The sequence below is a fragment of the Aythya fuligula genome, chromosome 1 (genome assembly GCF_009819795.1).
Source record: "Aythya fuligula isolate bAytFul2 chromosome 1, bAytFul2.pri, whole genome shotgun sequence".
NCBI lineage: Eukaryota > Metazoa > Chordata > Aves > Anseriformes > Anatidae > Aythya > Aythya fuligula.
The window spans coordinates 200,884,647-200,909,489 of NC_045559.1; the positions used below are offsets into that span (position 1 = coordinate 200,884,647).

Consider the following 24,843-nt stretch of genomic DNA (forward strand, 5'->3'; position numbering starts at 1 on the left):
AACCTCTACGTAATAAGAGGGTTTGCAGAATTGTTTCACCTACCTACATTCAATCACACACCAAACTTCAGCAAAGCTTTCAAAATTACACAATTTTCTTAGAAGAGGTTTTTTTAACTAGAAAATACCAAATCATTTTTATTACATCAGATGGAAGTCATTTAGCAGCAAAGACTTGATGTCATTTTTGTTTTTCCTTTTTCAGCAGAGCAAGACCTTTCCAGGGAATCATGACAAAGCTCTGGCCTGCAGACCTTCTAGCGACACTGAGGATGTGCAATTGCACCCACACCAAAGCAATTCTATTACTTAAAGCTGCTGAGGTCAGCTGGCACAGCCTGTGCAGCATCGTATTGTAGAGTACCTTGGGTGGGAAAAAGGACGTATTTGCTCTCCCAACCCAGATATCCATAATCTTTACAGCTGCTTGGCCTTCCTTACAGGCCAGAACCCAATGATTCATTGTTTTTACTAAAGCATTACACACCGATAGCTGCTTGTGCACAGCAGTACAAAGGTGAGAGGCACAGCAAGACTGAGTACTCACACCCAAGAAGCAAGCAGCTGTCTGTGCACAAGGCTGCTTTGCTGCAGTGTCTCCAGCACACCAGGCGTGCAGCTGAGGATTAGCCAACACATGGCAAGAGATGGCACGGACCCAACGGGGCAGCCAGGATACACAGTTAAGCATCAAAGGCGGTGCCACAAATTATCCTAGAGAGCACGTGGGCTGTCAAGATGTGCCTCTGTCCCAACTAGAGCTAGAAGAGCAGCTGAGGGAATTGGGGGTGGTTGGCCTGGAGAAGAGGCTCAGGGGAGACCTTATTCCTCTCTGCAACTACCTGAACGGAAATAGTGGGGAGCTGGGGCAGCCTCTTCTCACAGATAACTAGTGATAGGACCACAGGGAATGGCCTCAAGTTGTGTCAGGGGAGGTTCAGGTTGGAAATGAGGAGACATTTCTGCTCAGAAAGAGCAGTCAGGCACTGGGACGGGTTGCCCAGGGAGGTGATGGAGTCACTGTCCCTGGGGGTGTTCAAGGAGAGGCTGAATGTGGTGCTTGGGGACGTGGTTCAGTGAGTGACATTGGTGGCAGGGGGATGGTTGAACCAGATGATCTTGGAGGGCTTTTCCTACCTTAATGATTCTACATTCCTATGACCTCATCTTGCACGAAGCATTCTCAGAAGACAGAGCCATGAACAACTAACTTTGCTTCCCCACATAAAGCAGCCCCAGGTTACCTAGGCAAGTTTTTATGAATTTCTTCGTAGAATTTAGCTCATATTAGCTCAGTGAGATTAACAACATTTGGCTTGAAAACAGACTTCACTAGCTTCGACCATCAGCTGCAGTAACCTGAACGAGACGACTCGAGGCAAGCCAAAATTACATCATCAGCCACTGCATGTACTTGAGGTATTTCCAGAGGTTTCACTGCACCTCTCATTTTTAATGTTTCTAGGTATTAACATGAAAATATTTCCAAGAATCGGCCCTGCCAGGCCAAAAAGCACGCCCTACACTTCCAGGCACTCCAAAATAGCTCAAGGAACTGTGACAAAAGCTTATTTTGATATCTTCTGCTTTTTCATCTTTGGTATAATGAAAGATGCTATCTAGAGTTAAACACCAAACGCAAATACGCTTGAACATGCTGAATTATTTTGATCAACAATTACTTGCTCAGTTTCTACATCTATAGCTGATTGAATCTGAAATCATGATTGACTGAAAGCCCCATGACTACTCTGGTGAAAGAATTCATCAACTGAGCTTGCTTACAACAAGCTCCTACAAAATACCATTTTTAACACTTTTTTTTTTTTTAATCATGTGGAGATAACTTGGGAAGCTACATCAGAACGAGTGATTTATGGAGCAATACTTCCAGTAACAGTTGTGATGAAGGACCTCATTATCCCAGTGTTAATGAGAGAAGTGAAAATATGGCAATACACGCTTTTTTTTTTTAAAAAAAAAAAAGATTGGCTAAATTTGGCTTAAAACAGGATCATATTTTTTTTTCTGAATAAGAGTGCTTTGCTCTTCATTGATGTATATGTGTATATTGCAGTTTTATGAAGCTGACTGGGAAACAACCAGGAACTAGGTGCCTCAGCCCTGGAGAGCTGCTCACCCACAACAGTCAAACCAGCTGCTACTGGGAAAAAAAAAAAAAGCAAGTTGCAAGCCCAGCTAGAAATTCAGGTAGTTTGCACTGAAAGAATTGGCCAACTTCTTTATTTTTTGAAAGCCTGTGAGAAAACAAAGCTCCAAAAGTGGGTTTCAGAAGATGAGCAGGTCAGTTGCCTGTTGCTCCTGTTTAAAGGATCCAAGTTTCCTCCTGAAGCCATCCAGTATGCGAGGGGCATCGCCTGGCTGGAGGATTTCCTCTTGCTCCCTAGGTGGTAGCACCGTGAAGTCTCCGTGTCCCCCTGCACAGCTTCTCACAGGAGTCAAGCTTGCGTTTGACGCTGCCCGCTGGCACAGAAATTGGTGTCACCAGCACAGCATCGCAGCTATGTACGAGATTTAGTACAGAAATGGCCGTCTGAACAATAAAAGGGGGGAAAAAAACATCCTGCTGCACATTTTAACATTGAAAACCATTTGATTAAACCATAAACTTTTTAAACCATTTGATTTCTGCCTATCCACCAGAAAAGCAGCACACAAAAAGCACCAGTGAGGACCAGTCAAGCACAGGGCCTGCTAACACCTGAGCTTACACATCCAGGATACACACACAGCTTTGGGTCCCATAGGAGGTTCCAATCTCCTCCCATTTGTTCTGTGATCTTCCACAAGCACACACTTAATACAGATGTGCCCAATAACAAGTGCTACAGATGATTAGTTTTCTGATTCTTAATTAAAAGTCCAATAATTTTAAGTAGTTTTGAAATTATTGAAGCACCACCCTGGTGATCAAATAGCTCACTTCTTGGTATCATTCTTCTGGGGCAGATGTACGTGTCATACCTGTACTCTACCACAAGTCATTGCCAAAGTTTAAAGGTCGTTTTGAAGAGATTGCACGCTTTCCAGATAGCACATGCTTCTTTCATTCAGGTAACTCAGTGACCAGACAAGGAAAGTACAGTGCCAGGAGGGATACACCTATCATCTCCCACGCATTCAAACTTTCACTAAGAATTCTGAATGCCCTGCTCTTCCAAAATAGTGAGGATCTCTTATTCTAAAGCACAAACCACCACAAAGTTGTAGCACCCTGGGGTAGAAAAAGTGAAATTATCCAACCAACTCCATCAAGTTGTCAGGAAGTTCTCTCCTTTGCCTTCGCACTTCATCTTTAAGGGCAGGAGAGCCAAAAGATACTATTTGGATCCATCACCATATAGGAAATTTAAGCACAAGCCAACTATGCATCAGATCAAGTTTATCTAACTCAAACTTACAGCTACAGCCAAAACACATAGTGAAGGCATATATTCATTTTTTAGATATAAAAGGAAATAAAAAACATTCCTTGAATGGATTTAGTGATTATTCCTTTGAAATTATGTCAACATTGAGGAACTGAACAGAACACGATCCATTTAGCATATGGATTAGACTTCAAACTGAAGAGATAACGCACGGGTGACTGACATTCCACTTGCATGAGGAAATGCTCGTGGCTAATCATTAAAGGCAGAGATTGGGACAATGTCTCTGCTTGAAATAATCCTACCCAAGAGCACTCGTTTGCTTAAGATCAATCTTCCTTTTCACCTCCAGCTGTACCAGTGGATTTTAGTTAAACTCTTGAACTAAAGGTTTGAACAGCTATTGATTAAAGATCACCACCATGGGAGCAGTTTCTCCCGAAACCAAACATCCAAAGCTAAACCATTCGCATTTTATTAGTTTTTAAAATCATATACAATGGGGAAAATTTTGGTGTCTGTACTTAGCCCAACAGTTGAAACAGCAGAGCACAAACTATAGTTTTATAGGACTTCAGTTCAATTCCCTTCTCTAGCTGTCTAGATTTCCATTTTTACAGCTCCCAGGTTATAACCCTTGCTGCTGTGCTGAGCTCTCATTTTCTTATGTTAATATTTTTCACTCTAGGCAAATATTTGATCACTGGAAAAGAGTAAGAAATGTGAAACGTTCCATCAGTTGGTCATCAATCTTAAATGTGATGCAAATGCTGAGTATGAGCAGCTATGAAATGGTTTCACAGCTAGGGAATTAAGGAGGGCTGGACAAGAATCTCAGCAGAGATGTGAATCCCTCCCTTCTGACCGTGCACAGCATCACAGCAGCTAACGGTGTCAGCTTTCTAGGAATTTGGTGAAAGAAATCAGAAGTCAGCAAGCTTGCCTTAAAACGGTCTCTAATCGGGAATGATCGGATTTATGATGTTACTAGGTTTGCCACTAGACAAAAAAAAAATTATTTCCTTTGTGTTAAGAATACAGCTAAAGCATATTTTAAATATCCCCATCACAGGCTCTGGCGGGGTGCACAAGCCTGCCAGATCTTTCCTTTCCAGAAGGATATTATGCAGTAGAGAAAATTGAGGGGGAAAAAAAAAAAAACAAATGCAGACTGCAGGTACATTAAGGTAGCATTTTGCAGCAAATTTCAAATGAAGTAGAAACTGAATTTAGCCACACAGCATCAATATTTTCCATAAGTCAGTTTTTATTTTGTCACTTCCTGATCTAAAACTTTCCTTTTAATCCAAGTTTTCACACTTTGTGGAACATTTAGCGTAAGACTTCAATTTCTTCACCTCCTATATTTTTTCTAGTTGCTTTGTTTTCTTCAAGTTTCCACAACAGATCATCATGCTACTTTGAACAGAAGGTGAGTCAAGATGGCCCCTCGATTTCAAACGTCCAGTCTGAAGTATCAACAAGAGTCACTGTCATCAGGGGCTGCTGCTGATAACAACTGCTTTGGATCATCGAGGTGTTTTTTAAGCTCATCTTGACAAGCTGATTATGAAGGTAAGCAAGCACTTCCATAGTTCTTAAAGTTCATTCCGATTTTATGCAGGTACAAAAAATTATTTCCCCAAAATTAAGATAAAATGAATAAACAAACTTGAAAAGACTTCACAAATACATATCAGTTTGCCTGAACAGATCATGAATCCCAGCAGAACCCCGCAAAACCAGAGCATTTAGCACATACTATTCTTCAGTATTTAAACACTAGAGGATTTAACTGTGCCATAAAAGGATTCTGGACGCTTATAAAACACTGGAAACTAGAAATACTAAAGAAAGAACAAAATATGGAGGTCGGCTGATCATTAAGATCTCCTTTGACAGGCTAACAGTTGTGCTGACAGCAAACCCTGCACATTCCAATCTGTCTTAAACCCAGACAATTTAATGTATACATATGGTAAATTTCTAACTCATTTCCCAACTCTTCCATAGCTGATGCCCTTACTTAGTTACAGGAAACAGGGTTAGAAAGTTGCTGGATGTAAATAAATAATTCTCATCAGATAACCAATTTGTCTAAAAGCAATAATCAAAGTAGCTCTTCTGAATGAGAATTAATTCAAGCATGCCATTCTGACAATTCTTTGAAATTGATTTCTTCCTCAACGAGATACATTTGGTAAACGCAAATGAAGCCTGTGCCAAAACAAGGAAACCCCAAATGACACACTTAAGTGGTCAAGAGAGGAAGAATGAGCCAGTGAGAGAGATTGTTATCTGACAGAAGGATATTCTATAACCTGGTGTCTTTAGTAACTGAGTGAATTCCTCATTTTCGCAATTACCGGAAAATATCTGCATTTGCAGTTGAAAACAAAATATTCCATAAACTGCATTTTTTCCCTCAACTTAGTTGTGGTTTTTCTTTTCCCGCTATTCTGAATTAATATACTTGTACCAAACTTCTTTACTAGATGGTGTTTTCTACAGCAGACCTCCCAGTGCCTTCATCCAAGTTCCCTCAAGAGCTGGTCAAGGAAATCTAGATGATACATTTCTCCTAACAAAAATTCCAGCTGATGACTCTTCTTTAGCACATCATGTGTTTCTAAGAGCTAGATATGCTGACTCAGGAAACAATCTGTGGAAAAGTTAAAGAAATCTGAGAAGAATGACTCTTCTGGGCTTTCCACACTTACAAGGAGCATGATTAATCTTATTCATATTAGATAAGCAGAATAAAAAAGGCAGAAGGCAAGTTTAATATAATGTAGAATAACTTGTTCTACAGCCAACAATTTCTATTTTCATTTCATCAAGTTGTATCTTGCCTTTTTTTTTTTCCCTCTTTCCAGTTCAAATAGAACTAAACTATTCCCTCTCTAGCTAAAACTGTAATTTTCATCTGCAATTCTTGGAAACTGTGTTTCTATCAGGAAGCCTGCGAACTCAGCATTACTGCCTCAGTATCTTTAACAGTCTGGATTTACTCCTCTGGCAGCTTCTTGACTAACCTTTACTTCTTGTGTTTGAGCACTGTAAAAGCTGTCCAAGATACTTTGTGTGAAAGTGGAGTAGAGTAGGAGCAGGTTCAGCTGGGTAACTGCTTCCACCAGGACTTCTGAGCAAGATCAGGAGCTTCTACCAGCAAACAAGCATCAATAGATAAAATAAAGGAAACAGCTTTAAAAACAGTAGGTAAGTCACACTAAAAAAAACAGGGAAACTTTTCCCATTTAATTCCCATGTATAGGGAGGTTGCAAATTATCATTTTGATCTGATATTTATGTTTTTGCAAAGTTCCCCACAGTTACAAACACTGGAAATGGCAAGCCCAACTGAAGACCTACCAGAATATTGCTTCCTCTATCAATTCTTACCTTTAGACTTACTGAACATCCCGTCACGTTATTAAGGCTCACACCATAACACTGCTTCAGCCACACATGTAAATACAATTGTCTAGCTTCAGGTGTTTTTGTCTCATTAATTGAGAAGCAGTTACAGGCACAATTACACATGATTAACTGTACCATGATGGCACATAAACAAGCTAGAGCAATTTAGAAACTGAATATACCAACACCATGATTCTTCCCTGCTCATCTAACCAGATACATTTCTCCTAGAAAAAACAACATCGATTTTAAGCTGTTCCATTTATCCCACAAGCATCATCACATTACACTTTTGGACGAGAGATGCTGCTGGTATTCTTTCAAGTTCAACCAGGAGAACTACCTGAATCGCCAGAGCATTAGAGCACAATAAAGGAAACAAGTTACAAATCATTAGGCTCAGAGAGTTGAAAAGTAACCCAAGTTGGGCAGCACCTCCAGAGGTCATCCACACCAACCCCTCGCCCCCAAAAAAGCAGGTCCATTTTGACCAGTTTTATGACTCCACCCCTCTTTTTTTTTTTTTTTTTTTTACACAAGGAAAAGGCAATCAAGCTCATCCTAAGCAGTCTTCAAGTTAATAGATCCAGCTGAGGTGGCTGCTGCTGCAAGGCAACTCACTCCTCCGCTCCCCCTGCATCACTACCCTGCAAGTGAAGCACAAGCCACAGCTTGATTTACCTAGATCTCGATCCAAGATTAACACCTCATGTAAGTTAAAGGGTTTTTTGTGGGGGAACACAAGACAATTTCATAGCAACAGGTTAGGATAAGTTACACACAGTAGAAAAACCAACAGGGAAGCAGGGGTGAGATTTAAAGTACATTTTGCTTCTGACTCCCTTACCTCACTACCCTTTACATCACTTCACACACTAGCTTCTTTATTTACAAAGCCCCTTGTAACCTAGCCTATGACACCAACAAGGGCTGGAAAGGACCTCAGTTATCACACGATTTCCCTTATTCACCCAAGGGACAGTTATCCACAGGATATTTCATGGGACAGCTCTCTGACCTGGAACAGTGGTCCCATTCCTGTCTGTACCTGCAAGCCAGGCAAAGCAATGTTAAGAAAATGGACGACAGAAAATAGCAAGTATTTTCCTTCCAGTGCTTCCTAACTTTCCAGTTATCTTCTTCCTAACTATCCAACCTAACCAGCTGAACTCTTAATCCTCTCCAATTTCACTTTTCCCCTCCAAAATATAGTGCCCCAAACAGTGTACAGCTCCCCAGCTGAAGCTTCACAACACCAAACAGAAAGGAAAGCTTCTTGCCCCATACTACACCCCTCTAGGGTCACTCGCTTTTACTGCAGCCTAACACTGGTGCTTTACAATGAAAGTGAAAAGAGCCAAAGCCTCTCTCCAGCACTGTCAGATAACCCTTATTTTATACTCAACCTTGACTTCTTCTTCACCCATTTGGGACTCTGTACTTGCAAGCATTTGTGGAGTACTGCTACGATTCCTCAGCATAACTTTGCCTTCTAATCTTGTCCTGAAGAGCAGCTGCAACAACGCCACCGCATACTGTATGCCAACATACCACTTAGAAGTATCATCTAGCACAAAAGAAACACGTAAGGACATATTCTCCTCTTTAAATGTCTTCCAACTTGATGGCAAACTACACTGTTGTTCCTCAGACACGCAGAAAAAACAACATCAAAAACCACTCTTGTTCTTATTACATGTACCCATAGAGAACAATTTTTCTAACAGGAAAGAACTAAGTCTATGGGAAAAATCACTAAATTATGTAAAAGGTAACGGTCACCTTCCTGTAATCAGTTTTCCAGGTCCTGTCCCTACAGTCCCTTTTTGTCTGCTGTTTGCAGGTACTCAAAGTTGCATAGAGAAAGCTGCCAAAGATTTCCGAGATTACTTGAGCTGGAATCAAGAAGTTTGTTTCAGGGGATGTTTACCAGGTCCTGCCAATTTGAATCCAAGTAGCTTAAGTATTCCTTAACATGGCTGTGGGTAGGGATCTCTGGAGTGGATGTGCGTACTGACAAAACGTTACTTCAGATGAAGAACCATTAGTGATAAGACATTTTTCCACAAAAACTGTTCTGATGGCATAAACTACATCTCTGTGAGGGATTTTTGGTGGTGTCCAACCTGGTCTTGGGTACTTCCAGGGATGGGGCATCCGTAACTTCTCTGGGCAGCCTGTGCCAGGGCCTCACCACCCTCTGAGTGAAGGATTTCCTCCTAACATCTGATCTAAATCTCCCCTCTTTTAGTTTAAAACCATTCCTCCTTGTCCTGTCACTGTCTGCCCATGTACAAAGACACTCTCCATCCTTTCTATAAGCCCCCTTTAAGTACTGAAAAGCTGCAATGAGCTCACCCCAGAGCCTTCTCTTCTCCAGCCTGCACAGACCCAGCTCTCTCAGCCTTCCTTCAGAGGAGAGGTGCTCCAGCCCTCCAAATAAACATCCCAGATCTGCTAAAACAACTGAACACTTTTGTTCCACGTTCAATTACAACAGTACCTCTTAAAAGCATTTTATCACAAAATTAGTCCTAAATAGCTATTGGTTTCCCCTGCCAAACACCAACACATTATTCCCACTGAAAGCATCCCTAAACTTAGAGCCTTGATCCTATCTTTACAAAAATGTGTAATAATGAGCTTGCGGAACATATTTTAAAGGTGATTCTTGATTACAAGATGAAAACTGTCTGCATCTGCCAGCTCACATGACAACTGCCGCATAAGCAGAACGTTCAAACCCAGCATTTAACCCAAGGTCATCTTTAAACCAAGGAAGAAAAAAAAATATATTCTTGCGCAGTGATCACATGCCCAGTTTTAATGAAGAATAAAATTATGAAGTTATTTGTTCAATGCTGAGGTGGTATTTTCAGAGGGCTGAACTGCAGTTGAGGATGCGCCCACTTCTTTAGGCTCCCATAAGGTAGCCACCTGCTTTCTAGTGTCCTACTGTTTGAGGATACATTAGGTCTGCCATCAGAGGAGTTCTTTTGGATGGGCAGGCTTTGATTTTGAGTAACAGCCATCCACCTCAATATTGAAATATTAAGTGTACAGTACAAAATTTACAGTGTGGACAGTTATACGGTGGTTGGTGGGAAGTGGATTGGAGCTGGAACATTCCTATCTTCCTGATGACCAATTACTTTGAGCACTGTATAGCTTTAACTACTTCCATCTCCTATTGGTAACAGGGAGCTATTCCAAGCCGGCAGACTTTATACACCCAAGTTCATCCTGTAGTCTACCGTAAGGTGCTCAGAGAGGGCAGGACATTACATTAACAGCATGCCCTTACCTGGTAGCGTGCTATGAGCGCTATACCACTGGAGTCCAGCCTACTGGGCCAGAGAAACCATTTTGTACACAGAAGACACACAGCAGGGGAAAAAAAAAATCCTCACCATGCAGTGCTTCTGCAGCAAGAAGGTAGGATTTAAATATACCTATTGTTTCCTCTGATATTTATGACTCCCGTAATCCTACATTAGAGGAAAGCATACAGAACTCACCTGACTTTGAGCCCAGATACATTTTGTCAGTAAACACCTCCTCCAGCAGTGTTTCTAAGCTTTAAGGGTTTTTTTTATATATACAAAGTATTCACACAATTGCAGTTTTGGTGGGTTTTGCTGCAATTTAGGTGTCTGGCTACCTTCTGCATCGTTTTGTTCTAAAGGATGCACCAGGAAACAGTTCTGTAGTGACGATACACCATCATTTTCTAGCAAAGTGTAACTTAAACCACCACCGAATGCCAGCCTGATTTCCTACCACATCTCATTGAACAGATTTTCAAGCCACAAAATTCTCCCTTTATTTCAGAACCAATCATTCACATGCAATTAACTTGTTTTTCTTCGTTTTGAACAGTGTTGCATCTTTTAATTAATTTAATAGACAAAACCAAAGATGAGAAATAATCAAAGCCATCTGATCTGAGGTTTTCCTACTTCAATACTTGTCTCATTTCACGGCCTCGAAAGCCTGATTCGCTCCAGCAGAGTCGTTTGGGATCTCTCTCATTCTCCTCTCATTCTTAAAACAGACTTTGGAAATTGGATTTCCTTCTAAACGGAGTCTAATTCAGAATATCCCATTTCACCTACATGCCTTTGAGACAAAAAGAAACACACATCTGAGTGAAAGGAGCCATGCCCTGCGTTGGCCTGCCTCCATCAGTGCTGAAGCTGCAGATTGAGATGCACAGATCCACCTCCCGACAGCAGAAAGGTTCAGCCTCACCGTGACCTTTCTCTACATCAAAATTTCCCTGTTTCTGGGAAGCACTCATCCACAGCACATCCTCCCAGACCGGGTGATGCCTGCAGAACACCAAGTAGTAGCATACTGATGTCCTCAGCAAAGCGGTAATTACACAGCCAAGTAAATTCAGTGTAATTAGAGCTGTGCATTGTAATTGTACAAATATTTCAGTGCACGATAGGATGTCTTTCTTGGCAGCTGTCATCCTCTACAGAGTCCCCAACAGTAAAGAAAGGGTTGTCCAGTTAATTACTAGGGGGAAAAAGCAACAAAGCAAACCTCAGACACGATTTTGTGCAAACACGTCTGCTGCTGTCAAGAGTTCATACTAGTTTGTTGCACTAAATAAGCTGGACTGCCAGGAGACTCCGATGGTGCAGCACCATCTACACGTATTTAGGGCCTTTTTTCCCTGCAGAATATCAGTTAAATGATGCTCTTAACCACTATTACTGAAACAACAAGAGAGAAACTAACATAATCCATACCAGTGATCTGTATGTGCTACCAAATCAAGCTCCAGAGCTCAGGAGCAATTTTCCCATGTCTTTAAGGAACTTTATCAAGGATTGCATCAATGAAGACCACACACTTCTGAAAACCTACCGAGGAAAGACACTGCAGCAGTGCTGTTCAACGTGACAAGCGTTATGAAGAACACACAGAAGCGTTCTATACACGAAGAGCAATACTCTTTATGTACCAACCTCACAGTTGAACACGCTCTCTGCTGTAGAAATGCCAAAATGGTTTTTGGTAATTTGGGTTCATTTGAACATTGGAAGCACCAGCAGCTGAAAACTTACTGAGCCACCACAAACTTACCAAAGTGGGTGCATTTTCTGTAAGAAACAAAAACAAGTCAAAGCTATTTAGAAATACTCTTATTAGTCCTGCTTATTACAAGACCGTGCTACACGTTTTTCCTTATAAATAGCACGACTCTTGGAGCAGAACTGCTGAGATGCTCGGCTTCAGCCCAGACTCTCGCTATGAATAAACTTCACACACGTCGTGCCACCCTCCAGATATGCTCTTTTTCCTATTTTAGGTGCAAAGTCTGTATATCCTACTTTTCTGTCGCTCTCACAAAGTACCTACGGCATGCCTCCATGGTGCCCAGCTCACTGGCTTAGCTGTTGAAACAGACCTTAAGGGGTCTCGATGAAATACACAGCTCCAAGTTAAGCACCCCGCAGTGGCTCCTCATTAATTTTTTTTAAAAAAAAAAAAAAAAAAAAAAAAAAAAAAAAAAGGACAGAAGCATCTCCTCAAATGCACTCTATTTTTCTAATGGATATTTGATTAACAGAACTCAGTTGATGACTGAAGAGGAAAGCAATTTAAATTATTTGCCAATCACATAATCCTTTTTCCTAAAGGAAAAGTTCTGACAGCTGATTTCATGTGAACATGCAAAGCTGCTAATAATCAAACTTCAAATATTTGTCCTTCAATGAAAACCAAACACCGAGCTTCAATTTGCTGATGACAAAGCTGGGGGGAGTGGCTGACCTACCAGAGGGACACGCTGATCCAGAGGAACCTCATCGGGTTGGCAGGAACCTTGTGAGGTTCATCAAGAAGTGCAGGGTCTTGCCCCTGGGGAGGAACAGCCCCAGGCCCTCAGAACATGCTGGGGGCCACCCAGCTGGGCAGCAGCTCTCAGAAAAGGGCCCTGGTGGGCACTGGGCTGAACGTGAGCCAGCAATGGGCCCTTGCTGCCAAAAAGGCCACGGGAGGTTCTGTCTGGACCTCAGGAAGCACTTCTGTGCTAGGTGGGTGATGGAGCGTGACTGTGAGGTGGCACAGAGAGGCTGTGGGGTCTCCTCCTTGAAGAGAGGATCCTCAGGACCTCCAAAACCCATCTGGATGCAGTGCTGGGCAGCCTGCTCTGGGTGTCCCTACTCGAGCAGGAGCTGGACCAGGTGGACAGAGAAGAAAAATAGTGAAGAAAACTAGTTGGCTTTGTAACAAAGCATGGGGACCAAGAGGATAGCATGAAGCCTGAAATGACTTCTAGACATGAAATTAAGGAATAGTTTACCTTCCTTCTATTCCTTGTTCTTTCCCCTCAGCCTCACAAGTGATTTCTTCGTGTGAAAGGCCATCTACATACCAGCCCTGTATGTATGCCTTCTGTCTACACTCCTAAGAGGGACTAATCTTCAGTATTGCCATCAGGAATAGGATAAAAATACTTAAAACATGAAGCTGCTCCTTGCATGTCAAGGTATTTGGTGACTTGTGCTACATTCTAGCAATATTAGTTAAAAGAAGTCTCTACTATCCAAATTACCCATTTCTTTTTTAAGCAGCTAATATTCAAGACATTCAGATCCAGAGGAGTTCTTGCAGCCATTTTAACACAAGCTCCAGCAATTCTACAGCATGTTTCACACTTTGCACATAAAGGAGGTGAACTCATTAAATGAGATTTACCATTGACAGCCACTTTCATACCTTTATTCTTGGGCAGTGCATGATCAGTTTTTGACATGAATTGTTAAACTGAATGGAGTACGGCAGTTTAAAAGAAAAAAGTCACCTCTCTCCCCATCAACGCACATGTATCTTCATAAAACTGTTTCAAATGAAACTCATGTACTCTAAGTGCCCATCTCTCCTCTGAAGAGAGGCAGTCAAGCAAAGGAGCAGATAAAATCCTTCAGTCTTTTAATAGAAATGTTGGAAATGCCTGCCTAATTTAGCTTTTACTTCCTTCAATTTAGACTAACATCTCCCACGAGGTATGTGGAGCTCCCTGAGCAAACAAAACTCATTTTGGCTCATCCCAGCACAGCTTCAATGCACATTTAAATAGCACCATTCTACAAGGATGCAACAGCTAAAAGATCAAAACCATCCTTTAAAGCCCATGCCGAAGCTCTTCAGAGTAAAATCACAATATATTTTGTGATATAGGTCAGGGTGGAGCAAAAATAGTTTCAATTGAGACCACAGAATAAAAGTGAAATTGTGTTTTTCTAGCAGTGTACACTAAGCTGTACCGATTTCAACAGATAAAGCAAGGGTCCATACAAAGGGGAGCCCTGTTACAATAGCAGTGTTATATTTGGGCTCCATAAAACCAGACCAGTTCTGCCTTTATCCCCGAATTTCAGAGATCTTTCATGAGCACCTTATTAATGATCGTGTGGTTATCGAGTTTCACAGAGTTTCAGAGCAAACCTGGAGCTCCAAACCCTCTAAGCTTGAAACCAGAGCAGTAACGGAAGTTGTAAAGTGAAAGAATTCCTCTGGATCCCACAGCTTCCAGACGGGAATTTCTGTATTTACCATGCACAGAGACGAGTCCGGGTCACAAACAGCCTCTAAGATAAACTAAAGCCAAGAGCAGAAGTAAATACCATCTGCCTTTTGGTCCTCAGTAAAGGAAAGATGACTTCAGACGTCCTATCTTTAAAACAGAGCTGTTTTCTGAAGAAAAGCTCTAATAACGAAATAGCTGGTTAGTTATTTCATCTGCTTCAAAGTAAGAGTCACACTTTGGTTAGAACCTCAGAGGACTAAAAGGACATGGGGCCATAGTGAAACTAGGTGTTATAGTGCCTTGTGTGTGCCCTGCTACATACCAAGAGGCTGAACACATTCCTATCTACAAAGGCTCCTCATTAACAGTTGTTTTTTTTATAAAAAGGACAAAAGCACCTCCTCAAACGCATTCCTTTTTACTTACAGATAATGACATCTGAAGAAAGTCTCCTTGTAAAATAGCAGAGTGTAAACAAAAAGTAAAAAAAGCAACAAAACAGAAGAATCAACCCCTAAGAAATGTAAGCTTCAAGTTCATAACAATGCCATTCCCAGCATCCCAAGTTCAATTAACCACGCTGTTCCCTGGCATCTGAGCACAAACACAAAGGCTTCTCTGGATTTCCATCTGCTTACATGCCAAATTAAGCACTGAAACAAACTGCACATATTCCATATTTTTAATGCAAAGTAATCTGCTAGGAAACTGCGTTAGCTTTAATTACGTTTGATAGGCTTAATGACAGTGCTGTTTGTGGCAAAGCATTTTGACAGATCGGATCTGGAAGGAAGTTTCAGCTAGTTCCCTATTAACCATCCAGAACTTGAAAAAAAAGCCTGTGTTTAGCCATCATTTTTCCACAAAGCCCAACACAGTGTGCTAGTCCTGTGCTTCCAACAGCTTACAGCTGGCAGTTGTGCATCTTGAGCTTTTCCATCAGACAGCTAATCAAAAGCAGCAGCTTACGACGAGTTTCATAGCCTCGTTAGAAACAACTACAGCCCAGTCATGCAAAAGTGCTCATATTTGGTTTCCATCGACTTTTCTTTCATTCCTATGATTAAAATCCTCCTCACATACTTTTGATGCTCTAGATTTCATTCTGCAATGTTGTACAGTGACGCTCCTGGCTGAAATGCAAGCACTCTGGGGAGAAATAGCTCCTAGTGAGTTTAACAGAGACTAGTGATATAGTAGACAATTTTATTGAAGGTTAATAAATTCAGATACAGTAATTTGAATAAAAACAGCTAAGTAGAACATATCTGTGTCAATGAAAGCAAGGCAACACGGAGTGTTACCCTAAGGAGTAATTCAAAATTAAAAACATACCTATGGATTCCAGAACATGTCTAAACAGTAAACAAACTTTCCTTGTCAAGAGAAAAAGAGAACACAAAGATATTGTTCAGAAAGGCATTTTTTCCTGACTGCAACTATTATGATTTGAGCAGTGCTACTTCTAGTTCATGAGTAAACATTAACTGCAGGTAAAATAGCCCAAAGCATGCAAACTGACATCATCACTATTATGTGAATATTAAATGTAAATATTCCTTGTAAGACAGAAGAAAAGGGCAAGGCATTTCATGAGGAAGCTAGACTGAATTAGGTTGAATTTCTCTATGTAAAGAAAAGAATTGCTTAGAGATCTACAGATCTATTCTCAGTATGGTGGCTTACCCACCACAATAGTTTAAACAACTTTTAACATTTTACATCAAAAATGAGGTCAGGTCAGGAATACAGAGAGTTGTGGATCAGAGAAATTCATAAAGTTTGAAATAGGTTGCAGTGATGGCTGCAATTATTACAGCAGTACAGTAGGGGGAGGAGGGGATGGGGATTTAAAAAAAAAAAAATCGAATTCAACTCAAGTGTGACCCAATTTCCAATGAAACATCAACCCATTTGTCATCAGGAGAGGAGATACCAGCCAAATAAGCCACGTCCAACTGCAGGCAAATTTAGGTGAAATGCTGAGGAGATTTCTGAACATAAGCATTTTGGGAAGGGAAGCACTCTATAAAATAAAACTAAACCCAAAATATGCAACTGCAAAGCAAGAGATGGGTACAGAAACTCTCATATCCCCTTCCAGCTGTTCGTTATCCGTACCAGAAGAACCCAAATACAGCCAAAAGCAAAGCAAGTCACAAGCAGCCCTTAAGAAAGCCAAATAGCATGAAAGCACCTTTTCCTCCTGTATGGCTACAATGCTACTCCACCTCCTGATATAGCAGCTGCTACCAAAACCATTAAATTATGGATATCTATGAGAGGATTTGCTGCCAGATTAAAGGTACAGACAATCTATAGCACTTTGCATTTGTATGGCCTCACCCCAGTGGCCTGCATGAGGGGAGCGGAGGGACAGGCACTGAGCTCTGCTCTCTGGGGACAGCAACAGGACCCAAGGGAACGGCATGGAGCTGGGATGGGGAGGGTCAGGCTGGGTGTTAGGGAAAGGGTCTGCACCCAGAGGTGGTCGGGCACTGGGACAGGCTGCCCAGGGCAGTGGTCACAGCACTGAGCTGCTGGAGTTCAAGGAGCCTATGGACAATGCTCTCAAACACAGGGTCTGATTTTTGGGTGGTCCTGTGCAGAGCCAGGAGTTGGACTCAGTGATCTCTGTAGGTCCCTTACAGCTTGGGACAGTCTATGATTCTAACAAATCTTTAAAAACATGTTTGCTTCCACTGGTAACCCAAGTTTAGCTTAAAACTTGGTATTTTGTCCATATGGGGTCCTGAAAACCAGTTAACTACTGTAACTGTGGGAAGTTACACATCTAACTTGCTGGTATTCTGGTGCACGGCATTCTTTTGGTTTGGGTTTTTGATTGAAACTAATTGAGGAATGATATGAATGTCATTACCACCCATTTCAAATGGGTAAAATACAGTTTTGGAAGATATTAACATGGAAAAAAAATATGTTACATGTTTACTAGGAAACCGTTAACGGAATTCACAGTTCATGGTTTAAATGTATTAGCTATTATACTCAAAGGTTGCAAACAATAGGAATGGGTTTTGATGTAATAGTACCAAGTTGGCAACTAAAACAGCTGAGCTACGTGCCACTGCAAGTACCATATTTAGAGTAAATATGCGCAATAGCAGAGCACAGTTTCAACCAGTACAAACTTATCACTTCCTACATAAGCAAAGGAATTGCTGCTTCTAGAATGACACCGCTGCTACAGCATGCAGCCTTGGGACCTGAAGGACTGCTTGCTTGGGGGAAGTAATAAAGAATATTAACTGAGGATTTCAAAAGTGTGTTTTCAGGAACATGAGTGGAAAGAAAAAAATAAGAGCTTGATGTGGAGAGCTCTTCCTCAGGAAACTGATACAGATGTCAAAGAAATCGCAGAGAAGGGCTCAGAATTAGAATAAAACTCACCTTTGTCTATTTATACACAGCATATACAAACATATTGCATGACACGAATTAAAATAAAACCAGAGGATCCCTCCTGGTGCCACTACTATTCCCTCCAGTATGTTTACTTGTGCCTCATGCTAAGAGCTGAGGCTCCACGTTCATTTTTTGGTGTAGATCTCATTGTTTTACACCTTCTGTTTTGGGGTAGAACTAAAAACAAACAAAAAACCACCACTAATTTACTCATGTATAACATTGCAAATGATCCAGATAAGCATTACTTTAATAAAGCTCCTTTAGAAAAATAGCATAGGGATGTTTAGTCAACCTGAAAATCCAGCACATTTGTAAAGTCCTTATGAAACGCTTAACTTAATGAAGTTCTTTTCAGACACTTAAATACAGCTTAGTTCCCCGATTTCTCAAATCTCAATACCCGATTTGTGACATATTACTCATAACTTGGATTTGCCACTCATAGCTGTGAGAGTAGCTCAAGTTAACACTGAATTTACTAGCATTATTTTGAGGTTTACAAACTGCCAGCCAATTATTAAAGCTCTATGTGAAGCTAAATTTACTGAGTTTAAGACTACATCAGTTATTAAAATTCTATGTTGTTGTGCCTGATCAGAAGCATATTTCATAATGGACATAACTTCTGGAAGGGCAAAAAAAATATTAAAGCAACATTTTTTAAATCAACATCAATTTCTTCCCTTTCTGCTTGGTTGTTTCTTGTTCATTTCTACTCCAGCACAGACCTAATCAGCAACACGATCTCTCTCTTACCTAAACCTTTACAGGATAACATTCAGCTCCAAATTACACTTACTTTTAAGGTTAAGACTTCACCCAACAGGAAACCTGAAAGGTTAAGCTCACATACTGATGGATGTAAGAGCAGGGTTTTGACAAAACGAGGTTTTATCAAAGAACTTCTGTAAAGTTGCCACTGCTGCAGCATAAGAGTTTGCTAAGATACTCAGAAGCAAAATCACTTACTTCAGATTATTGCTTTAAACTTGTATTATGAACTACTTGAAAATCTTTAATCACATCCCACTACAGGGCTTCAAGCCTGTATGAAGGAGTCATTTACAATACTCACTTGATTTCTTCTAAAATGCTTTAGGAACTGCAAGGTTTACCGAGGTTTAAGGGCACGCATATCTGATCAGCAGTAACTGGGCTATGTTTGAAAAAGTAATTGATGTTTGAGTATTAAAGAGTGAAAAGACTTTAAAGATACCGAGAAGCTTAAACGTAAGAGGGCCGTTAAAAAATACTGAGCATTCAAATACAAACCATCTCTCTACTTCAGAAAATAGGTGAGTTTGTCAGGGAGGGCAAGATGTCAGGAACATTTTAAAAGTGAATTTTCCCAGCATTCTACCAGCATCATCTGCTACTGTAGTTTAGTATTCCTATATTTCACATAAAACAGTGTACACAAAGATTTAAATAAAGAAAGCTTTAAGTCCTGGGTTGGATAAGTCATCTCTTTTGTATTATCATGCAAAAAGAGTGTTACTTTGTCAACTTTTTGTCACCAAGAACAGCTTCAGACTTCCACATCCAGAGACTGAAAGCTGATCTTCAAATTACAAACGAAAGACTGAAATAGATCATTAGATCACAGTCTGAACGGCAGAAGAATGTCTTTCTTGAGCACATCGCTTTTAGAAGATGCAAGAGACAACCGCACCATCAAAAATCGTAGCAAGAGCTATAGCCAGAGTTAGGTGACACCTGAATAACCACTGCCAACGCAGAGCAGAGGCAGCATGAAGATTCCCTGTAAGCTGATTGCAGGTGTCCTACAGCTTCTCCTTCTTAGTCCCTGCCTCTTACTTCATCTGAAGTAGAATACCGCTTCGGGCTAAGTAAAATAAAACAACAGCTGCAGAACTAAATGGCTATTCTTTCTGCAAATGAGCAGCTGTGGTAGAAAATCGGCCCTCTGGCAGTCTAGAGGAGTATGATAGCTCTCATACGCTACTAAAAGGCATAAATATTGCAAAGGAATTCTAGTAAAAAGTTCAGAAAAGTTGGCCAGGGAAGTAATGCTAAAGGGATCATAGAGGAACTTAGAGAAAAACAAATACTTCAAAAGAAAGTTGTAATAATGTAATTATCTGCATTTGACATAATTACGGTTACACAGAGCAGTTCTAAGCAAAAATAACCATGGACTGCCTCCAGAAATTTAAGTCAGAAAATGGGAGGCAAAGCCATGAGAAACTTCAGGTAATCCTGGCAAAAATAAATAAAATGGATTTGGTAAACTTATACAATGCCATAAAGGGAACATGGATACCTATCTCCACTAGAAAATGCAGCAGTATTTGGAGACCCCCAGGAGTTAAGTCAGGGCACCACTGAAATAGCCCAGTTAAGTTTCACTATTCAAAGGCAGATGAGCACTTAAAACAGTGATTTTCCCAGCTTTACCACAAATCTGTGGAGATAGAGGAAAAAGCAGTGATTTCACTCTACAAGATCCCCTCTGCTTACCCTCATTCAAGAGCAGAAGCTGTCCCCAACACAGGTATAATGCAAAACTTTAGATGGACTTGTTTTTTTTTGTTCTTGTAGCAACCTCTAAGCAAAATCCAACCAGCTGACATGAGGGCCTTGGGAAATAAGTTCCAAACAAGCTCAATTAAGTTACTTTCACTCACAAAGCTTCTCACAAACACCTGCACAACACAGAGCAGGGCACTCCTTTACTGCCTTCCTTAAAAATACTGATTTGCTTCCCACTAAGAAGTCAAGGAAGCAGCACTCTGGCATGACTATAGAGAGATTTCCTGTTAAGAATGGATAATTACAGCACTGCAACTTCCTTCCAAGCCATCCAGCCACATTCTCCTTTAAGGAGCGCTACTCCAGTAGCCACAAGCAGACAGGGCTACAACACCAGGCTCGCTCAAAAACCCAGCCCTAACCAGGTTTCACATCAAAGCTGCGGCAACTACACAAACACCTCTGTGCTACCGCGGTATCACAGCCCTACAGGTTTTTACTAAATTGACCCAGTGAAACCTCCTAGTTTGTACCAAATGTGTTATCCTGTGGCTTTCCTAATAATTACACACTGCATGTATGGGCACAACTGCCCCACCAACCTGACAGTAGGATCATAAGAAATCTGGGAACAATTTTTCCAGCACCATTTACATACAGAAAATTTACAGCACTTGTTCTTGGCATCACTGTTCAGCACTGAAGACAACAGACAGCTAGGTATGAAAGAAGTGGCTGTGTAGATCTCCACGTTAAACTCACAAACTAGTTTTGAGCTATCATTGCTCAGAGAGGTGCAAAAACTGGGACAAAGCGCTAGTGAAACTAGGTTTGCTGTTAAACTAATTTCAGGGACTAAGCTTTGAGAGGTTTCAAGACTATGAAACCTGATTGCTATAAAACAAGTAGTCCATGGTTACCAAAGCAGCACCTAGATTACAAAACGGAGAACCCTTACCCCAGTTAGAAGACTGGACCAAACCAGGAGGATATCCACAGCATATATGGCCATAAGATGATCAGTGGTACCATACCATAGCCTAAATCCACTTGTAAATTCAGATTTGATTCTTCCTCCCTCAAATCAAACAAGCAACTAAATCTGTAATTGGACAGGAGGAATGTTCTTTGGAATAGCTTGTCTTTTTTATCATTATGGGCCAAGATTTTTATTTTTATTTTTTTTTAAACTGTTCAATTATTGTGGCAGTGACCACTGAGGGAAACACAGAGGCAATAAACAAATACAGAATGGGAGCCATTTAGTTTTGGAACTCCACAGGAGTCGATATAAATAAAAATAGGAATGGTCCTGAGTACAGGTACTTATTTAGTATTTCCCCCAATCACATGAGTTAGTAGTGCAAGGCTGAGCTTCTTAAACGTGCTCACGATGGCTCAAAGCCTAATAAATGAAGTTTCAGAAACAGACCAGTCAGAGACATTATAATCTGTTTAAGCAATGCATTACACCACATGAAGAAAAACATGCCGTGACCTCAGAAAATGCTAAGACATAAACTAAGACATAATTCCAGGAGTCTTCAAAAACTCAGCTCATCAACTTGTTTAGGAGACAGCCTTTAACGAAGTTAAGCTTTAACTGCCATTACTGCAATAAGCATTAATTAGAAAAAAGACTTAAGCAGCATGCTGCCTATGGAAAGCTAGTATATTAATTGTTACTCACAATGAGAGGTCAGTATTTTGGGTTTATTTAGTGGTAAGGAATTAAACTGTTTATAAAAGGAAAATATGTGCAAATAACAGAGAGGTGGGGCTTGAGTCACAGCTTCTGAAAAAAGCATTCCTTTTTAAGCATATAACCATAAACAGTATGAACAAAGAAAATTTTCAAAATATGGAATTGTGTCATTTCCTGAAGCCAGGACCAGAGACTCCTGACGAACTTATTAAGGGCTGCATGCAAAACCTGACCTATCCAGGAGCTATTTTTATTGTTTGGAAAAAAAGCGACAGCAGCAAAACTAATGAAAAACAAGTTCACATTATTCTGATAAAAGAGTTATCTGAGAAAGAGGCTGAACAGGGACTTTTCCCAGTCAAGAGCAGACAGGGGAAATACAGAAATGGGCATCTCACCCAGCAGCTACCAGATGGCTTTCCAAGGAAGCTCAAAGCATGTCAAGCACCCTTCCACGACAGCATCCTAAATGTCTTGATTAGGATGTCCCCCAGCAACCATGTTCTGAACACCATGGAGTCAACTGGTCAGGCTGATGCTCCTTTTTAAAAGGTTTACATGGTGCAGTTGTTCAGCTGCTCAGTGCCCTGTCATGAATATGTGCTTTTTGTACTATTCCAAGCTAAAGCTGACAAAGGTTTCTCCAGAAAGCCTCGCTTCTGCTGTGCAGAATCTAGCAACACTGTGACTTCATACATCAGCCATATGACAAGGTGCTTCCTCTATCTCAGACTGTTACACAGAGGCCAAGGATCTCCTCAGCCTTCTGCTCCCCTGAACTGGCAAAAAAAAGAAAAAAAAAAAGCCACTCAGTTAACAATCAGTCTCAAGGCAAGAGATGAAATAGAAGAGGGAATCCCAGCAATAAAGTGCTGTAGCTGTTCCACTGATATCCTACAAAATGGATCACGTTCCTCTCAGGTACTCACATCAAGAGTTCCTTTACCCTTCAAGTCAGTCATGTTCTGGTGGAAAAAAAAGAATTAACTACAGTGTCCCAGTGTCCCATCTGGTCTTGTCATTTGGACAGAACAGGGACTCAGAAGGCACAAATTCAAGACACACGGAGCCTCAGCCTTTTCCTTATACACATGGGTGGTAAGGAAGGGCAGAGCATTCATACAAAGGACATGTATATCCACAGGACCCTCTCCAGTATCCTCCTTTATAGGTGGGGGGTGAGGGAGAGTCCTTAAAGGGCCTAGAATAAATAGATGCGATGCAGTCAAGTATATTCAAACCATAGTCCTATGACTACAGATGACTTCCACCTCAGTGGAAGACTGACTAATATGAACTTCAGTTCTCATCATTCTCTTCCCAAACACCTGAATGGCACAGAATTGAGAGGATACCTTTTAAGCCTTCCCACTCTGGAAGCATTTTACTAGAAGCTGTAAAACAGCCTATCCCTGTATGGGATGTTCAGCTCAGGTACTGAAGGTCTGAAGTCCTCTTAGGCCCATCTTCCCCTGAGAAGGAGATGGGCTAGAAAGGATAAGACTAAGAAGAACTGCCTTACAGAGACAGATTAGTCCCTCAAGCACTCATTTCACGTCAAAGAATACAGGGAATGGTTGTAAGAACAGCAGAAAAGCAGTTTTTTTTTTTTTCCACTAGCAGACTATTTTGGAAAGAATTAAGATCAGCTATTCCTTCTTGAAACTCCCGCATCTCCTCCACAGAACAGGGGAAGCAGAAGACGAATGAGACCAATTAGCAGGGAAACCACAGCCCATTCCCCGGTCGGTTCTCCAAGGGGTACGGGGCAAAGCTCGCACTGCCCGGGGTCCTGTGCACGAAAAAAAGCCAACAGGGCCCCTCGATCAGAGTACACACACCCTGAGCAGCCTCTCTCCGGCACTCCATCGCCACGTCCTCGCTCCTAACCCCCCCGGGGCACGTCCTATAGCGAAATACACCGGGCTCCTCCACCCAGCGAGGCTGCCCGTCCCCGTGAGGCCGGGGGAAGGAGGGAGGCAGCCCCACAGCGGTCTCCCCGTGCCCGAGGAGGCCGGGCAGCCCCTCAGCCCCCCCCCCCCCCAACGGATACTCACAGTCCAGGTGCTTCTTCTTGGGCCCCATCACCTCGTGGGTCGTGGCCTTGCAGACGGTTTTCGAGACGGCCGAGCCGGTCACGCTGTGCTGAGCCGCCGTGATGCGGTCGGTGAGGCTTTGGCCGGACATGGTGGAGGGAACGGGGTGGGGGGGGGGAGCTGGCGGCGCTGGGACCGAGCGGCGGCTCCGCTGCCTCCCCTCACAGGGGCCGGGCCGGGGGGGAGGGGGGGGGAGAACGGAGCTGCGCCGGGGAGCCCTCACCCCGCCGCTCCGCCCTCAGGGACGGGCCTGTCACCCGAGCACGGAGCCCTCCTCCTCCCTCCTCTTCCTCCTCCTCCTCCTCCTCCCGCCCCCCTCCCCCTGCCGCCTTCCGCCGTGCCCGGGGCCAGGACAAGGGGGGGACGCGGGCCGGGCGCCGCAGCAAAATGGCGGCGGCTCCTCCTCAGGGCCTCAAGGCGGGAGCCGCCCCCGGCACGTGACGCGGCGCCCCGCCCACGTGACACGCCCCCCCCCTCCCCTCAGCCCCCCCCTTCTCTCCCCTCACCTCCCGCCCGCCCGCTTCCAAGCGCGGTAACGGGGAGGGGGCGGGGTCACGTGGTACAACCCCCCCCCCCTCCTCTGAGGGGACCCCCTTAGCCCCCCCCCTCCCCAATTCCCCCCCTCAGCCCATAGGGACAGCCAAAGACCCCCTATTTCTGGGGCACAATCCCCCCTCCCCAAAACTCTATAGGGACGTCTGTGCCCCCCTTCCCATTCCCATCAGACGGGTGGGCTCGCTTTTGGGCTCCCTTTCCCCATTA

General features: G+C 42.3%; 1 protein-coding gene across 5 annotated transcripts in view; it reads right to left on the reverse strand.

The window, feature by feature from the left end:
- Positions 1 to 24,391, reverse strand: part of PICALM (phosphatidylinositol binding clathrin assembly protein) — a 64,932-nt gene extending 40,541 nt beyond the window's left edge. For 2 of the 5 annotated variants that reach the window (XM_032184454.1, XM_032184445.1), the window contains exon 1: positions 24,043 to 24,388. In XM_032184454.1, the coding sequence (XP_032040345.1) occupies positions 24,043 to 24,172 (130 nt within the window). In that variant the 5' untranslated portion in view covers positions 24,173 to 24,388. Of the gene's footprint in view, positions 1 to 24,042 lie in introns of all 5 variants that reach the window. The other 3 variants (XM_032184435.1, XM_032184427.1, XM_032184462.1) reach the window with 3 other exon arrangements.
- Between the last annotated feature and the right edge of the window lie 452 nt (positions 24,392 to 24,843).